General features: G+C 37.5%; 1 protein-coding gene across 1 annotated transcript; it reads left to right on the forward strand.

Moving 5' to 3' along the window:
• The first annotated feature begins 4,226 nt into the window (after positions 1–4,226).
• Positions 4,227–5,159, forward strand: LOC102402415 (olfactory receptor 2J3-like). The gene has a single exon (XM_006049883.4). It carries the CDS (start codon positions 4,227–4,229, stop codon positions 5,157–5,159), a length of 933 nt encoding a protein of 310 aa, XP_006049945.3.
• Positions 5,160–17,892: the final 12,733 nt, after the last annotated feature.

A 17,892-nucleotide genomic window follows, 5' to 3' on the forward strand; every position in this document is an offset into this window, starting at 1 on the left:
AAACTCCTAGAGGAAAGTGTAGGCGAAACACTCTCTGACATAAATCACAGCAGGATCCTCTGTGACCCACCTCCCAGAGTAATGGAAATAAAAGAAAAAGAAACAAATGGGACCTAATTAAACTTAAAAGCTTTTGCACAACGAAGGAAACTATAAGCAAGGTGAAAATACAGCCTTCAGAATGGGAGAAAATAATAGCAAATGAAGCAACTGACAAAGAATTAATCTCAAAAATACACAAGCAGCTCCTGCAGCTCAATTCCAGAAAAATAAACGCCCCAATCAAAAAAATGGGCCAAAGAACTAAACAGACATTTCTCCAAAGAAGACATACAGATGGCCAACAAACACATGAAACGATGCTCAACATCACTCATTATCAGAGAAATGCAATTCAAAACCACTCTGAGGTACCATTTCATGCCAGTCAGAACGGCTGCGATCCAAAAGTCTACAAGCAATAAATGCTGGAGAGAGTGTGGAGAAAAGGGAACCCTCTTACACTGTTGGTGGGAATGCAGACTAGTACAGCCCCTATGGAGAACAGTGTGGGGATTCCCCCAAAAATCTCGAAATAGTACTCCCATATAACCCAGCAATCCCATTGCTCTGCACACACACCAAGGAAACCAGAATTGAAAGAGACACGTGTACCCTAATGTTCATCACAGCACTATTTACAATAGCTAGAACATGGAAGGAGAAGGCAATGGCACCCCACTCCAGTACTCTTGCCTGGAAAATCCCATGGATGGAGGAGCCTGGTGGGCTACAGTCCATGGGGTCGCTGAGAGTCGGACACGACTGAGCAACTTCACTTTCACTTTTCACTTTCATGCATTGGAGAAAGAAATGGCAACCCACTCCAGTGTTCTTGCCTGGAGAATCCCAGGGATGGGGAAGCCTGGTGGGCTGCCGTCTATGGGGTCGCACAGAGTTGGACAGGACTGGAGCGACTTAGCAGCAGCAGTAGCAGCAGGACATGGAAGCAACCTAGATGTCCATTGGTAGACGAATGGATAAGAAAGCTGTGGTACATATACACAATGGAATATTACTCAACCATTAAAAAGAATCATTTGAATCAGTTCTAATGAAGTGGATAAAACTGGAGCCTATTATACAGAGTGAAGTAAATCAGAAAGAAAAACACCAATACAGTTTACTAACACATATATTTGGAATTTAGAAAGATAGATGGTAATGATGACCCTATATATGAGACAGCAAAATAGACACAGATGTAAAGAACAGTCTATTGGACTCTGTGGGAGAAGGCGAGGGTGGGATGATTTGAGAGAATAGCATTGAAACATGTATATTATCATTTGTGAAACAGATCACCAGCCCAGGTTTGATGCACGACACAGAGTGCTCAGGGCTGGTGCACTGGAATGAGCCTGAGGGATGGAATGGGTAGGGAGGCGGGAGGAGGTTTCAGGATGGGGAACATATGTACACCCATGGCTGATTCATGTCAATGTATGGCAAAAACCACTACAATATTGTAAAGTATTTAGCCTCCAATTTAAATAAATAAATGTTTAAAAAAAAGATTAACACCAGTCTAACCAGGCAATCACCTTGAAGGACATTAATTGCAACTTTGGGATTTATTTTCCCATTGGCCCAAGTCAAAGATGGAAAATCATATTATTCTCTTTGTTTCTGTAAAAGTCCTGTTTGCTCTGGGATAAGGGGTGCATCCCCTGATACCTTATTATGCCCTGAAGAGTTCCCATGTTCTGCTAAAAGGAAAACTTTGGACAAACTCGTCTCGTTTGTAACAATGATAATCAGTTATTTTCAGATTGCTTTCCACAGTTAGAGTATATACATTAGTGCAGGTGGGCTAGGAGGGCCATTAGGTTAATGTTTCAGGTCACATGATATCCAGAGAGCCTCTCATCAGTTTATATACGCTTAGGGCATAGAAAGAAAGAGAACAGCAGGAAGGGTGAGCAAACACAGGAAGGTCACCACTGAAAGAAGTTGATGGAGTGCTAAACCAGGTTTAATATAAAGGAATGAATATGACAAGAATTAGAAAAATGTTTATTAGTAACAATGAGGGTGAGAAGAAAGTGCCAAGCCATCCACTTTCCCCATAATATTTGACTTAAGGGAAATATTTTATTCTATGGTTTATAAAAGATATCTTTGATAGGGTCTTTATTTCCCTTTTATCTGTTAAGGAAATCAAACCATAAAGCTTTGAAATTTAATTTCCTGAATTTTGTAGTTTTTCATCCCTAATTTCTTATCCCTTTTTACTTTTTTTTTTTCCCTTTTTCCTTTGAGAAGAATGCTGAAAGAAAGGTAGTAGAAAAAAATACCACAGAACTCCCAATTTCTTTTAATTAATGTAATGTGAAATTCAGGCAGCTTTATAAGGCAGAAAAATTATGTCTGCATCAAAAAAGGTACCCACAGTATTCAAATTCAAATATCTTGTGATGTATTAACTCCAATTCTAAGGAAATTTAAAAAATCCCTTAGAATTTTCCCATCATATCTCAAAAGGTTAATAGTTATTTTCATTGTCAATAATATTAAGTGGTGCATTACTGTCTTTATGCCTGCCTAAATCAGTCTTAGCCAAATTCAATGTTCCTAGCTCTCCAGCTTGTAACTCAACTAATTAGACATCTCTTATAGCTTTTTGAAGATTCAAGATTACAATATTAGAGCAAATAAACATTCCTCAAAAGACTGCAGGTGAATCTGTTTTGGTTGAATTTGTCTTTTGCCATATTCTATCAGAGAATGTGAGAGAAGCAGAAGTAGCAAGGCAAAGCTATTTGGGAATATTTAAATGATGGGACACTGTGCCTTGCATCAATAACTATATAATGAAAGTGTTATTTTTTTTCTGTGACAAATAGATAATGCACATGAGAAAATAAGCAACTGAAAACCAAACTATTAGTACACATTCAAATTTCTTAACTTTATTTTTTACAAAAGAACCACAAGAAGATGTCCTTGTCATTGGATTTTATGTAATGTTCACATATCTTTGTCTATTAAAAGTTAGTGAATTTTTCTTTGGAATTTCCTATTCCAAATTGTGGAAAACCTAGACATGTTATGTAATTGTAGGTTGTGACTCAGAATTTAATGTCTTACCTATTGTTCTAAAGCATATGCAGTTTTGTGGGCAGAATCTTTAAACCCTGTTGTTCATGTTTCATAGACACTCAAAATACACACTTTGTATTCCAAATACCACAATCAGAGTTCCTCTCTGCTTTCCTGCTCCAACCACCCTCCTTTTCTTGCTCCCTCTTAACAGTTTCCTTCGTCTTTTTTTTTTTTTTAATCTTCCAAAACAAGTTGTATTCTCATTTATGTTTGGGAGTATTTTATCACCAAATTCCCCAATCTACTTCATTTTTCAATTAATCCAGATTATTAGCTGTTTTATTTTTGTTGTTTCCATAAAGGCCACTTGGATACGTAGCTTTTACACCTCAGCATTTCATTTCTTCTTTACCTTCTGGGTTTCCTTGTGTGGACATTGCTCTGTGGAGCACTTCTGTGGTTTTAGCACTTATCGTGTGTTGATACCTGTGCAGTGAATTTCAGCTAAACTCATTATTATGAATATTGATTAGTTGGTGTGTGCTCATGCATGCATGTGTCTTTGTTTATATTTACATTTACATGTTATTTGTGTCTGGAAATAAGCTGATAGCATAAATAAACAAATATGAATGTTTTATTTTGTCTATAAATATATCAATTGAAGTTTACTTTTTTCATCCAATGTTAACAGTTTAAAGTTACTGCTGAATTGTTTTTATCTCATGATAAATTCTCACCTTTGTGCAAGATTGTTAAGACTGCAGATATTTCTTTCTATGTAACCACAAAATCAGAAATAACCTGAAAATGCGGAAAAGGGGGGGGTAGAGGTTTTTTTTCCCTAAGAAAAGAGAGTTTTTAAAATGAAAATTTTCTTAGCTATGAAAAGTCTTTAATCTTCATTTATCCAAATGCTAACATACATAAAAAATAACTAATTCAGATGAGAAGCTATTGATAGTATCTACAGCAGGACAAATGTCTGAATGAAACATAAAGACAAAACTATAAAAATCCTATTGTTATAATGGCAGTATTCTGAAATGTATTTTTTCCCTCAATCAGTTTGCAAGGGTTTGACAATGAGGGGACGGACTTTCAGTTTATATGATTCTTCAGGTATTGAAAGAAAAAGAAAGATGAAGGAAAAAAATGCAAGTTCTGGTTACTTTGTTCTACTGGGTTTTTCTAACTGGCCTCATCTTGAGTTAGTTCTCTTTGTGGTTGTCTTGATGTTCTACCTGATGACACTGATAGGTAACCTGTTCATCATTTTCTTGTCATATCTGGATTCCCATCTCCACACTCCTATGTACTTCTTCCTCTCAAACCTCTCTTTTCTGGATCTCTGCTACACCACGAGTTCCATCCCCCAGTTGCTGTTCAACCTCTGGGGGCCAGAGAAAACCATCTCTTATGCTGGTTGCGTGATTCAACTTTATTTTGTCCTTGCACTGGGAACTGCTGAATGTGTGCTGTTGGTGGTGATGTCCTATGACCGTTATGCAGCTGTGTGTAGACCCCTGCATTACACTGTCCTCATGCACCCTCGTTTCTGCCATCTGTTGGCTGTGGCTTCTTGGGTAAGTGGCTTTACCACCTCAGCACTTCATTCCTCATTTACCTTCTGGGTACCCCTGTGTGGACATCACCAAGTGGACCATTTCTTCTGTGAAGTTCCAGCGTTGCTTCGACTGTCATGTGTTGATACTCATGCTAATGAGCTGACCCTTATGGTCATGAGCTCCATTTTTGTGATCATACCACTTATTCTCATTCTCAGCTCCTATGGTGCCATTGCTCAGACTGTGCTGAGGATGCAGTCAACAATTGGACTTCAGAAAGTCTTTGGGACATGTGGAGCCCATCTTATGGTTGTATCCCTCTTTTTCATTCCAATCATGTGCATGTATCTACAGCCGCCATCAGGAAATTCTCAAGATCAAGGCAAGTTCATTGCCCTCTTTTATACTGTTGTCACACCTAGCCTCAACCCTCTAATCTACACTCTCAGAAACAAAGATGTAAAAGGGGCAGTTAAAAGATTAATGGGCTGGGGTAGGGAGATGTGAGAGATCACCTGTCCAGCAACTTTTGTTCAGAGAGTCTTATCTATCTCAGAGGTTTCCTCTGCTCCTTTGAGATGTGATGGCATTTTTGGTCTACAACCCACCACGCATAGAAGAAAAGTTCTGCCCCAAAATTTGTTGTTCTTTTTATTTGTTCATTCTGAAATATTTTCTAAAGATAACCTTTTTGATTTGTACAACTTTAATCTTTAATTATTCTATATTTAGTGTTCCCAGAAATTAAGGGCCTGGTTTTAAAATTAATATACTAATTTATGGAGCAAACTTTAGTATCTACAGAAAGAGAGAGTCAATATAGCAAAAATTAGGCTAATAGAGTTTTTGGTCATTGACAGTCATTGCATTTACATAAGTGGTAAAAATTCTTTGGCTGAAATACACTTTATTCAATATACTAAATTTTTTGAGCATTTTGTCTTATGGACCTACATATACACTTGTTGCATTGAAAGATATAAAGAATTACCTGTTCAAATGATTCATTCATTCATCAATTCCTTTATTCATTGACTCTCTCCAGGGTATTTGTCTTCCCCTCTCTTCATTCTCTTTATCTTTCACTAGACATGATCATGACTATAGGGTACAGACTCATGTCTTTGAATCCACCTCTCAACCAAGGCTTATTGGGTAATAGAATTTTTCCTAAATAATTGGGGCCACATGATGGATCATTTCACATATCACACAAACTTTGCAAAGTGTGAAAACGTTTACTCTTCCTGCCTCCATGGAAAACTTACCATTTGGCATTCCACATGTGGCATTCTACATGTTACATTCCAGTCTTTCAACATATAAATGGTTCTCCTTTTTAAGGCTTATTGAAGTATAATTTACATATAATAAAATTCATCCATTTAAAATGTACAGTTCAATGAGTTTTGGCAAATGTATAATTGTATAAATATCACCACAATCAAGAGATAGTACGTTTCCATCGCTCTCCAAGGAGTGCTGTTCTTTTGCTGTCAGTTCTTTTACCTGTGCCTGAAGCAACCATTGATTTTGTCATAATAGTTTTGCCTCTGTCATTTTTTTAAAGAATTTCATATAAATGTAATCATACAGTGTATAATCTTTGAGTTTGGCTTCTTTCACTTAGCATGATGGTTTTGAAATTTAGACATGCATCAATGGCTCCCCCCTTTTACTTGCTGATTAGAATTCCATTGTATGAATATGGCACAATATATCCATTTATCTGATAATGAGTTTTTGAAAGTATTTACTTTTTTGATTATTATGAATAAAGCTCTTATAAAGATTGGTATACAAGTGTTTGTGTGGGTAAGTGTTTTCCCTAAATTTAGATAAACACCTAACAGTGGGATTGATGAATCATAAAGTAAGTATATGTTTGCCTTTATTAGTTCTAATGAGGTGGATGAAACTGGAACCTATTATACAGAGTGAAGTAAGCCAGGAAGAAAAACACCAATACAGTATACTAACGCATTTATATGGAATTTAGAAAGATGGTAACAATAACCCTGTGTACGAGACAGCAAAAGAGACACTGATGTATAGAACAGTCTTATGGACTCTGTGGGAGAGGGAGAGGGTGGGAAGATTTGGGAGAATGGCATTGAAACATGTAAAATACCATGTATGAAACGAGTTGCCAGTCCAGGTTCAATGCACGATACTGGATGTTTGGGGCTGGTGCACTGGGACGACCCAGAGGGATGGTATGGGGAGGGAGGAGGGAGGAGGGTTCAGGATGGGGAACACATGTATACCTGTGGCGGATTCATTTTGATATTTGGCAAAACTAATACAATTATGTAAAGTTTAAAAAATAAAATAAAATTATAACAGTAAAAAAAAAAAAAGAAAAGAAATTTTCAAAATGTTTTCAAAGTAGCTATACCATTTTCATTCCAGAAAACAGTGTATGAGAGTTACAATTACCCCACATTTTCTATAACACCTGGTATCGTGAGTCTTTATACTTTTAGCCTTTACAGTCAGTTTATAGTTATATCTCATTGTGGTTCTAATTTGCATTTACTTAAAGGCTATGATGTTGACCATCTTTTCATGTACCTCCTATATCTTATTTTGTCATGTTTATGTTAAAATATTCTACCCGTTTTTATTGGGCCATTTATCTTTTTATTACTGAGTTCTAAATATTACTTATTCATTCTTAACTCAAGTCCTATGTTAGATATATGTTTTGTAAGATGTTCTTCCAGTCTGTGGTGTGCTTTTTATTTTCTAATACTGTCTTCCAAAGAGCAAGTTTTAATCTTTAATGAAATACATGTTTCTACAAAAAAGCATGCCAGCATTTTCATTGTTATTGCATTGAATTTATGGACCAATTTGGGAGGAACTGACATCTTGGCAATGTTGAGTCTTCTGATTCAGGAACACAGTGTATATCTCCATTTATTTACATCTTTTAAATTTCTCTCAGAAGCATTTCAAGTTTTTATTGTATTGATCTTGTGTATGTTTGGTAAAATTTATCCATAACTATTTAATGTTTTGAATGCAATTGTAAATGGCATAGAAATACAATTGAGTTTTCATACGTTGACATTTTATCCTGTGACTGTGCTAACTGCACGTTTTATTTCTGGAAGACTTTTAATAATTTTTAGAAAATAAATGCAAAGTGTTTATATTTCAAAAGGGATTGTGGACAATCTATTTACCATTCATTTAAGACCAGCACTTTGGTCTAAAGGCTGCCAAAAGTTCACTTAAGTCTATCTAGGAAGTTATTTTTTTTTGTCTCTTGTTATGGCTGTCTTTAAATTATCCCCAGTGGAAGACTGTCAGATTGCCAACTAAAAATAACCTAAAATCTTGCTCAGTGACATATTTCAGTAATCAAGGAATGCAATAAATTGACTTCAGACTGTACTACAAAGCTATAGTCATCAAGACAGTATGGTACTGGCACAAAGACAGAAATATAGATCAATGGAACAAAACAGAAAGTCCAGAGATAAATTGATGTTTTTGAACTGTGGTGTTGGAGAGGACTCTTGAGAGTCCCTTGGACTGCTAGGAGATCCAATCAGTTCATCCTAAAGGATATCAGTCCTGGGTGTTCATTGGAAGGACTGATGTTGAAGCTGAAACTCCAATACTTTGGACACGTGATACGAAGAACTGATGCTGGGAAAGATTGAAGGCAGGAAAAGAGGATGACAGAGGATGAGATGGTTGGATGGCATCACCGATGCAATGGACATAAGTTGAGAAAGCTCTGGGAGTTGGTGATGGACAGGGAAACCTGGAGTGCTGCAGTCTATGGGGTTGCAAAGAGGTGAACATGATTGAGCGACTGAACTGAACTGATGGACACCTTATCTTTGACAAAGAAGGCAAAAGTATACAATGGAGAAAAGACAGTCTTTTTAACAAGTGGTGCTGAGAAAACTGTCAACCACATGTAAAAGAATGAAACTGGAACACTTTCTAACACTATATACAAAATGAACTCAAAATGGATTAAATATCTAAATGTAAGACCAGAAACTATAAAACTCTTAGAGGAAAACATAGGCAGATACTCTCTGTCATAAATCACATCAAGATCTTCTATGACCCTCCTCCCAGAGTAATGGAAATAAAAACAAATATAAACAAATGGGACCTAATTAAAGCTAAAAGCTTTTGCACAATGAAGGAAAGTATAAGCTAAGTGAAAAGATTGGCTTCAGAATGGGAGAAAATAATAGCAAATGAAACAACTGACAAAGAATTAATCTCCTAAATATACAAGCAGCTTGTGCTGCTCAATACCAGAAAAGTGAACAACCCAATCAAAAAGTGGGCAGAAGAATTAAACAGACATTTCTCCAAAGAAGACATACAGATGGCTAAAAATAGATGAAAAGATGCTCAACATCAATCATTATTAGAGAAATGCAAATTGAAACCACAACGAGGTATCATCTCATGCCAGTCAGAATGACTGTCATTAAAATGTCTACAAACAATAAATGCTGAAGAGGATGTGGAGAAAAGAGAACCCTCTTACTCTGTTGGTGGGAATGCAAACTTGTACAACCACTATGGAGAACAGTGTGGAGATTCTTTAACAAACTGGAAATAGAACTTCCATACAACACAGCAATCCCACTTCTGGGCATACACCCCGAGGAAACCAGAATTGAAAGAGACACGTGTATCCCAATGTTCACTGCAGCACTATTTTCAATAGCTAGGACATGGAAGCAACCTAAATGTTCATCGGCAGATGAACAGATAAGGAATTTGTGATACATATACACATGGAATATTACTCAGCTATAAAAAGGAACACATTTGAGTCAGTTCTAATGAGGTGGATGGAACTGGAGCCTATTATACAGAATGAAATAAGTCAGAAAGGGAAACACAGATAGTGTATATTAATGCATACATACCCACTCCAGTATCCTTGCCTGGAAAACTCCATGGACAGAGGAACCTGGCAGGCTACAGTCCATGGGGTCGCAAAGAATCAGACATGATTGAGCAACTAACATGGAATTTAGAAAGATGGTAAAATAGGTAGATATATTCCTAAGTATTTTATTCTTTCCATTGCAATGGTGAATGGAATTGTTTTCTTAATTTCTCTTTCTGTTTTATCATTATTAGTGTATAGAAATGCAAGGGATTTCCGTGTGTTGATTTATAGAAAACTATAAAACACTGGTGAAAGAAATCAAAGAGGACACTAATAGATGGAGAAATATACCATGTTCATGGATTGGAAGAATCAATATAGTGAAAATGAGTATACTACCCAAAGCAATTTATAGATTCAATGCAATCCCTGTCAAGCTACCAACGGTATTCTTCACAGAGCTAGAACAAATAATTTCACAATTTGTATGGAAATACAAAAAACCTCGAATAGCCAAAGCAATCTTGAGAAAGAAGAATGGAACTGGAGGAATCAACCTACCTGACTTCAGGCTCTACTACAAAGCCACAGTTATCAAGACAGTATGGTACTGGCACAAAGACAGAAATATAGATCAATGGAACAAAATAGAAAGCCCAGAGATAAATCCACGCACCTATGGACACCTTATCTTTAACAAAGGAGGCAAGAATATACAATGGATTAAAGACAATCTCTTTAACAAGTGGTGCTGGGAAAACTGGTCAACCACTTGTAAAAGAATGAAACTAGAGCACTTTCTAACACCATACACAAGAACAAACTCAAAATGGATTAAAGATCTAAATGTAAGACCAGAAACTATAAAACTCCTAGAGGAGAACATAGGCAAAACCCTCTCCTACATACATCACAGCAGGATCCTCTATGACCCACCTCCCAGAATACTGGAAATAAAAGCAAAAATAAACAAATGGGATCTAATTAAACTTAAAAGCTTCTGCACATCAAAGGAAACTATTAGCAAGGTGAAAAGGCAGCCTTCAGAATGGGAGAAAATAATAGCAAATGAAGCAACTGACAAACAACTAATCTCAAAAATATAGAAGCAATTCCTACAGCTCAATTCCAGAAAAATAAATGACCCAATCAAAAAATGGGCCAAAGGACTAAATAGACATTTCTCCAAAAAAGACATACAGATGGCTAACAAACACATGAAAAGATGCTCAACATCACTCATTATCAGAGAAATGCAAATCAAAACCACTATGAGGTACCATTTCACGCCAGTCAGAATGACTGCGATCCAAAAGTCTACAAGCAATACGTGTTGGAGAGGGTGTGAAGAAAAGGGAACTCTCTTCCACTGTTGGTGGGAATGCAAACTAGTACAGCCACTATGGAGAACAGTGTGGAGATTCCTTAAAAAACTGGAAATAGAACTGCCTTATGATCCAGCAATCCCACTGCTGGGCATACACACTGAGGAAACCAGAAGGGAAAGAGACACGTGTACCCCAATGTTCATCGCAGCACTGTTTATAATAGCCAGCACATGGAAGCAACCTAGATGTCCATCAGCAGATGAATGGATAAGAAAGCTGTGGTACATATACACAATGGAGTATTACTCAGCCATTAAAAAGAACACATTTGAATCAGTTCTAATGAGGTGGATGAAACTGGAGCCTATTATACAGAGTGAAGTAAGCCAGAAAGAAAAACACCAATACAGTATACTAACGCATATATATGGAATTTAGAAAGATGGTAACAATAACCCTGTGTACAAGACAGCAAAAGAGACACTGATGTATAGAACAGTCTTATGGACTCTGTGGGAGAGGGAGAGGGTGGGAAGATTTGGGAGAATGGCATTGAAACATGTTTAATATCATGTATGAAACGAGTTGCCAGTCCAGGTTCGATGCACGATACTGGATGCTTGGGGCTGGTGCACTGGGACGATCTAGAGGGATGGTGTGGGGAGGGAGGAGGGAGGAGGGTTCAGGATGGGGAGCACATGTATACCAGTGGCGGATTTGTTTTGATGTTTGGCAAAACTAATACAGTGTTTGAGGTTTAAAAATAAAATAAAATTAAAAAAAAAAAAAAAAAAAAGATGGTCAAATAGATGCAGAGCAGTAAAATAGACACAGTTGTAAAGAACAGACTTTTGGACTCTGTGGGAGAAGGCAAGGGTGGGATGATTTGAGAGAATAGCATTGAAACATGTATATTATCATATGTAAAATAGATGACCAGTGCAAGTTTGATGCATGAGGTACCCAAAGTTGGTGCTCTCGGACAACCCAGAGGGATGGGGTGGGGAGAGAGACAGGAAGTGGGGTTCAGGATGGGGGGATATATGTGTACCCATGGCTGATTCATGTTGATGTATAGCAAAACCCATCACAATATTGTAAAGTAATTATCCTCCAATTAAAATAAATAAATTAATTAGAAAAATTGAGTTTCTGTTGTGGCAATTTAAACATAATCCAGCCTCAGTATTGATAGCGTTGGGAAGTTACATCCCTCATTTGAATGCTCTGTCTGAGTCTGAGAGTCAGTACCTTCAGTTTACTTTTCTTTCTACATTATCTTTTTGGCTTAGTTTCAATGTTTCAGTGATTTCATTTCTGAAAAGTCCTGTTTTTAGTGCAGGGAGTAAAGCTTTCACCAAGTCTGAAAATGTAGAGAATTTCATTTTAACCTATAGCTTGCAGAACATGCTACCAGTTAGTGTTTATTCCTATAAGCACTGGAGGCTGACTCTGGCAAATTTTCTTCAAAGATTGTTGGAAGAATGACGGATGCCAGGATATCCCAGGCTCTCAGAGTCCAATTACTAGAGTAGTGCCAGGGAGTCCAGAGCAAAAGTGAATGAACAGCCTCAAGTTCACCGGAACAACTCAGGGCCTGTCATCTTCCTTCTTTGTCCTTCTGCTCAAGAGTCAAAGCACTGGAGAAAGTCAGCCTGATTAAGCCTCAGTCCTGTGTCCAGCTCTAGACTAGGGACAAGGGCTCTCTGTTTGACACACACTCACCAAGATTGCACAGGAGGGAGGGAGTTCCTAGATGAGAAGGAAGGTGCGGCTTGAGGGGTACTGAACAGGAGGAAAGACCCTCCCAAGTCATGGTCTCACTGCTGCATGAGGATGGAACTGTGCTTTACTTATTTTTGCCAGACAAACAGTAGGCCTTCAGTAAATGTTTGTTCATTTGAATGTTGTTTAATCACTAAGTCATGTCTGACTCTTTGTGACCCCATGGACTATAGCCCACCAGGCTCCTCTATCCATAGGATTTCCCAGGCAAGAATGCTTCAATAAATTTTTAAGAATTTTATAGGTACATGTTCATGTCATTCACAAATAAAGACTGTTATTTCTACCTGTCCAACTGCTGTTCCTTTTATATAGCTATCTTACTTTGTTGCACTGGCTGTGATTTCTAGATTAATTTTGACTGTAAGAACTGAGAGCCAGAATCCTTGCCTTATTCTCAATTTTGAGGGGAAGTAGTCAGTCTTTTATCAATAGATATGTTTAGCTTTTTTTTTTTTGTATCATCTATTAGGACTAGAAAGTTTCATTCTCTTCTTTGTTTGCTGTGATTGTTTGTCATGAAAGGGTGTGAAATTTTGTCCAGCATTTTTTCTGCATTTCTTCATTTTCTTCTTTATTCAATTAACATGGTGAATTTCACTAGTTAATTTTCATGAGTTATACTAACTTTGCCTCTTGGCAGTAGACTCTTGATCATAATGTGTTGTCCTTTTAAAATCAATCTGGATTTCAGTTGCTAATTTTTTTTGTCCAATTACTAGGTTAATTACTAGGTAAGAATTTTTGGGTCTGTAATCATGAGTGATAACAAGTAATATTTTTCTTTTCTTATGACTTTTTTTTGTATAGTTTCTGTACCAACTTAGTGCTGGCTCCATTACATGACTTGGGAAATACTCCCTTCTTCTCTATTTTCTGAAGAGTTTGTTTAGCATTGGTATTCCTCTTAAGTGTTCAATAGGACACTGATGTAAACATTTATTATTTCCTTTCTTTTGCTTACTTTAAGTTTAATTTCATCTTCATTTTTCAACTTTTGAAGGTGACAGTGTAGATCATGATATTAGATCATTTCCCTTTATTTTTAACATAAAACGTTTAAAGCTATAAATTTTCCTCTCAGCACTGATTTAGCTGCATCTCACACATTTTGAATTTTTTAAAAAAATTATTTTTAATTGGAATATAATTACTTTACAATATTGTGATCATTTCTGTCATACATCAACATGAATCAGCCATAGATATACATGCCCCTCCTTCTTGAACCTTCCTTCCATCTCCCTCACCATCCCTCCCCTCTAGATTGTCACTGAGCTCTAGTGGAGTGGAGGTGATGGAATTCCAGCTGAGTTATTTCAAATCCTAAAAGATCATGCTGTGAAAGTGCTGCACTCAATATGCCAGAAAATTTGGAAAACTCAGCAGTGGCCGCAGGACTGGAAACAGTCAGTTTTCATTCCAATCCCAAAGAAAGGCAATGCCAAAGAGTGTTCAAGCTATCACACAGTTTCACTCATCTCACATGCTAGCAAAGTAATGCTCAAAATTCTCCAACCTAGGCTTTAAAAGTAAGTGAATCGAGAACGTCCAGATGTTCAAGCTGGATTTAGAAAAGGCAGAGGAACAAGAGATCAAATTGCCAACATCCGTTGGATCATCAAAAAAGCAAGAGAGTTCCAGAAAAACATCTACTTCTGCTTCATTGACTATGCTAAAGCCTTTGACTGTGTGGATCACAACAAGCTGAAAGAGATGGGAATACCAGACCACCTTACCTGCCTCCTGAGAAATCTGTATGCAGGTCAAGTTAGCAACAGTTAGCAAGTGTTAACAACAGTTAGAACTGGACATGGAACAATGGACTGGTTCCAAATGGGGAAAGGAGCACATCAAGGCTGTATATTGTCATCCTGCTTATTTAACTTATATGCAGAGTACATCATGAGAAATGCTGGACTGGATGGAGCATAAGGTGGAATCAAGATTGCTGGGAGAAATATCAATAATCTCAGATATGCAGATGACACCACCCTTATGGCAGAAAGTGAAGAGGAACTAAAGAGCTTCTTGATGAAAATGAAAAAGGAGAGTGAAAAAGCTGACTTAAAACTCAACATTCAAAAAACTAAGATCATGGCATCTGGTCCCATCACTTCATGGCAAATAGACGGGCAAACAAGGGAAACAATGGCAGACTTTATTTTCTTGGACTCCAAAATCACTGCAGATGGTGACTGCAGTCATGAAAATTAAAAAATGCTTGCTCCTTGGAAGAAAAGCTATGACCAACCTAGACAGCATATTAAAAAACTAAGATGTATTACTGTGTTAGAATACAGTATTTATCTTTCTTTTTCTGACTCACTCCATGAAGAATTTATTTACAGGGCAACATTGGAGAAACAGACATAGGGAATAGACTTATGGGGGGAGAGGGTGAGATGTGTAGAAAGAATAACATGTAAACTTACATTACCATATGTAAAATAGATAGCCAATGGGAATTTGCTGTATGGCTCAGGAGACTCAAACAGGGGGTCTGTATTAACCTAGTGGGGTGGGATGGGGAGGGTAATGGGAGGGAATTTCCAAAGGGAGGGGATATATGTATACCTATGGCTGATTCATGTTGAGATTTGACAGAAAACAGCAAAATTCTGTAAAGCAATTATACTTCAATAAAAAAATAAATCGTTAAACAAAAACAAAAACAAAAAGATGTTACTTTGCCAGCAAAGGTCCGTCTAGTCAAAGCTATGGTTTCTCCAGTAGTCATGTGTGGATATGAGAGTTGGACCATAAAGAAAGCTGAGCGCAGAAGAACTGGTACTTTTGAACTGTGGTTTTGGAGAAGACTCTTGAAAGTCCCTTGGACTGCAAGGAGATCCAACTAGTCAATCCTAAAGGAAATCAGTCCTGAATATTCATTGGAGGGACTGATGCTGAAGTTGAAACTCCAATACTTTGACCACCTGATGTGACGAACTGACTCATTGGAAAAGACTCTGATGCTGGGAAGATTGAAGGTGGAAGGAGAAGGGAATGGCAGAGGATGAGATGGTTGGATGGCATCACCGACTCAATGGACATGAGTTTGAATAAGTTCCGGGAGTTGGTGATGGAAAGGCAAGCCTGGCGTGCTGCAGTCCGTGGTGTTGAAAAGAGTCGGACATGACTGAGTGACTAAACTGATACTGATTAAATGAGGATGAACAGCTTCTTTTGGCATTGTAGTAACCCTGTTCAATCCCAACCTCAGTGGTGTCATCATATTATACATTACTGGTGTAATGTTCTCACACTTGGAGTGTGTAATTTTTCTGACAGCTTATGAAGATTAAAAACATGGGAATAGAAGTAAATCATACCCAGTAATAATTATCAGTGCCCGTAACTCAACTCCAAGTGAAGTTATCTCCAGGATACTTTAATAGTTTATAAAGTATTCTAATTCACTTTCTTCTCATGTAACTCAATTTGCCAGAAGCGTAGAGAAATGAATTAATGTCGTTTGTCCATTTTCATCCCTCATATATGACTTGTGCCTTATGGTCCATGACAATCTGATACTTAAAATGTTTTGCATGGATTTTATATAATTGGGAGTGAGTATGGATTCTGATGGAAAAGGCAATGGCACCCCACTCTAGTACTTTTGCCTGGAAAATCCCATGGACCGAGGAGCCTGGTAGGCTGCAGTCCATGGGGTCACTAGAGTCAGACACGACTGAGCGACTCCACTTTCACTTTTCACTTTCATGCATTGGAGAAGGAAATGGCAACCCACTCCAGTGTTCTTGCCTGGAGAATCCCAGGGACGGGGAAGCCTGGTGGGCTGCCGTCTATGGGGTCGCACAGAGTCGGACACGACTGAAGTGACTTAGCAGCAGCAGTAGCAGCATGGACTCTGAAAATTACCAAAAGGCAGAATCCATATTTCTTCTATCAAGTGCTTTGAAAGTCACATACTTTCAGTGTGTTTCATCTCTCAAGTGTGTTGGGGGAAAGGAAAGAAGCTGAGAGCTGCTGTTTTAGAAATACTCTGCTTTAATTAAATTATTTTATACCATCTGTATATTCCCAATAAGTTTATAATATTGCACATAAGAATTTCACAATTGCTAGCACCCAATAGATTGGCAGAAGCTAAATATTCTACAAGTCTAGCAACCACAGCATGAGGAATATTGGAACTTGGTACGACAATGCTATAGTCCTGGTTGTCAGATTTTTCCCAGGTTTAAATAACTCAATTTTACTGCTAGTGTTGGATTGCTCTTTAAATTCTTCCTCCTCAAAATAAAATTTAAGGCATGAATATATTACTATTTAATGATATTAATATGTAAATATTTATTGTTATTTAATATATATTGAGGTGAACTGGAATGATACATGCCAAAATCATAATAATGGTTGTCTCTGGGTAGGGTTTTGGGTCAAAGAGTGGTAATTAAAAGGGATATGGATTTTATTAATGATATTTTGTGTGCTAAAATATACTTGATCTAAATATATAAAAATCATAATTGATAATTCTGAGTTGTGGGAAGATAGATTTTCTATGTGTAATATTTTAAATATCCAAAATAAAGAAGAACAAGAAAATAAGGTAGAATCATGTGTTAAAATATCAGTTCAAATTAAACCACTCTGATGATAATAATAGCTAAGATGTATTGAATAATTATGTACTAAGTACTGCTGAAAACTTTTTAAATCTTTTTCTTATTGAGTCTTAAAACAATCAAGATCACTGAAACATAAAGACTATTTTCTGGTGAGTTCAGTTCAGTTGCTCAGTCGAGTCTGACTCTTTGTGGCCCCATGAATCGCAACACGCCAGGCCTCCCTGTCCATCACCAACTCGCGGAGTTACTCAGACTCACGACCATCGAGTCAGTGATGCCATCCAGTCATCTCATCCTCTGTCGTCCCCTTCTCCTCCTGCTCCCAATCCCTCCCAGCATCAGAGTCTTTTCCAATGAGTCAACTCTTCGCATGAGGTGGCCAAAGTACTGGAGTTTCAGCTTTAGCATCATTCCTTCCAAAGAAATCCCAGGGCTGATCTCCTTCAGAATGGACTGGTTGGATCTCCTTGCAGTCCAAGGGACTCTCAAGAGTCTTCTCCAACACCACAGTTCAAAAGCATCAATTCTCCAGTGCTCAGCCTTCTTCACAGTCCAACTCTCACATTCATACATGACCACAGGAAAAACCATAGCCTTGACTAGACAGACCTTTGTTGGCAAAGTAATGTCTCTGCTTTTCAATATGCTAT

This window comes from Bubalus bubalis, chromosome 2 (genome assembly GCF_019923935.1).
Source record: "Bubalus bubalis isolate 160015118507 breed Murrah chromosome 2, NDDB_SH_1, whole genome shotgun sequence".
In the NCBI taxonomy this organism is placed as follows: Eukaryota; Metazoa; Chordata; class Mammalia; order Artiodactyla; family Bovidae; genus Bubalus; species Bubalus bubalis.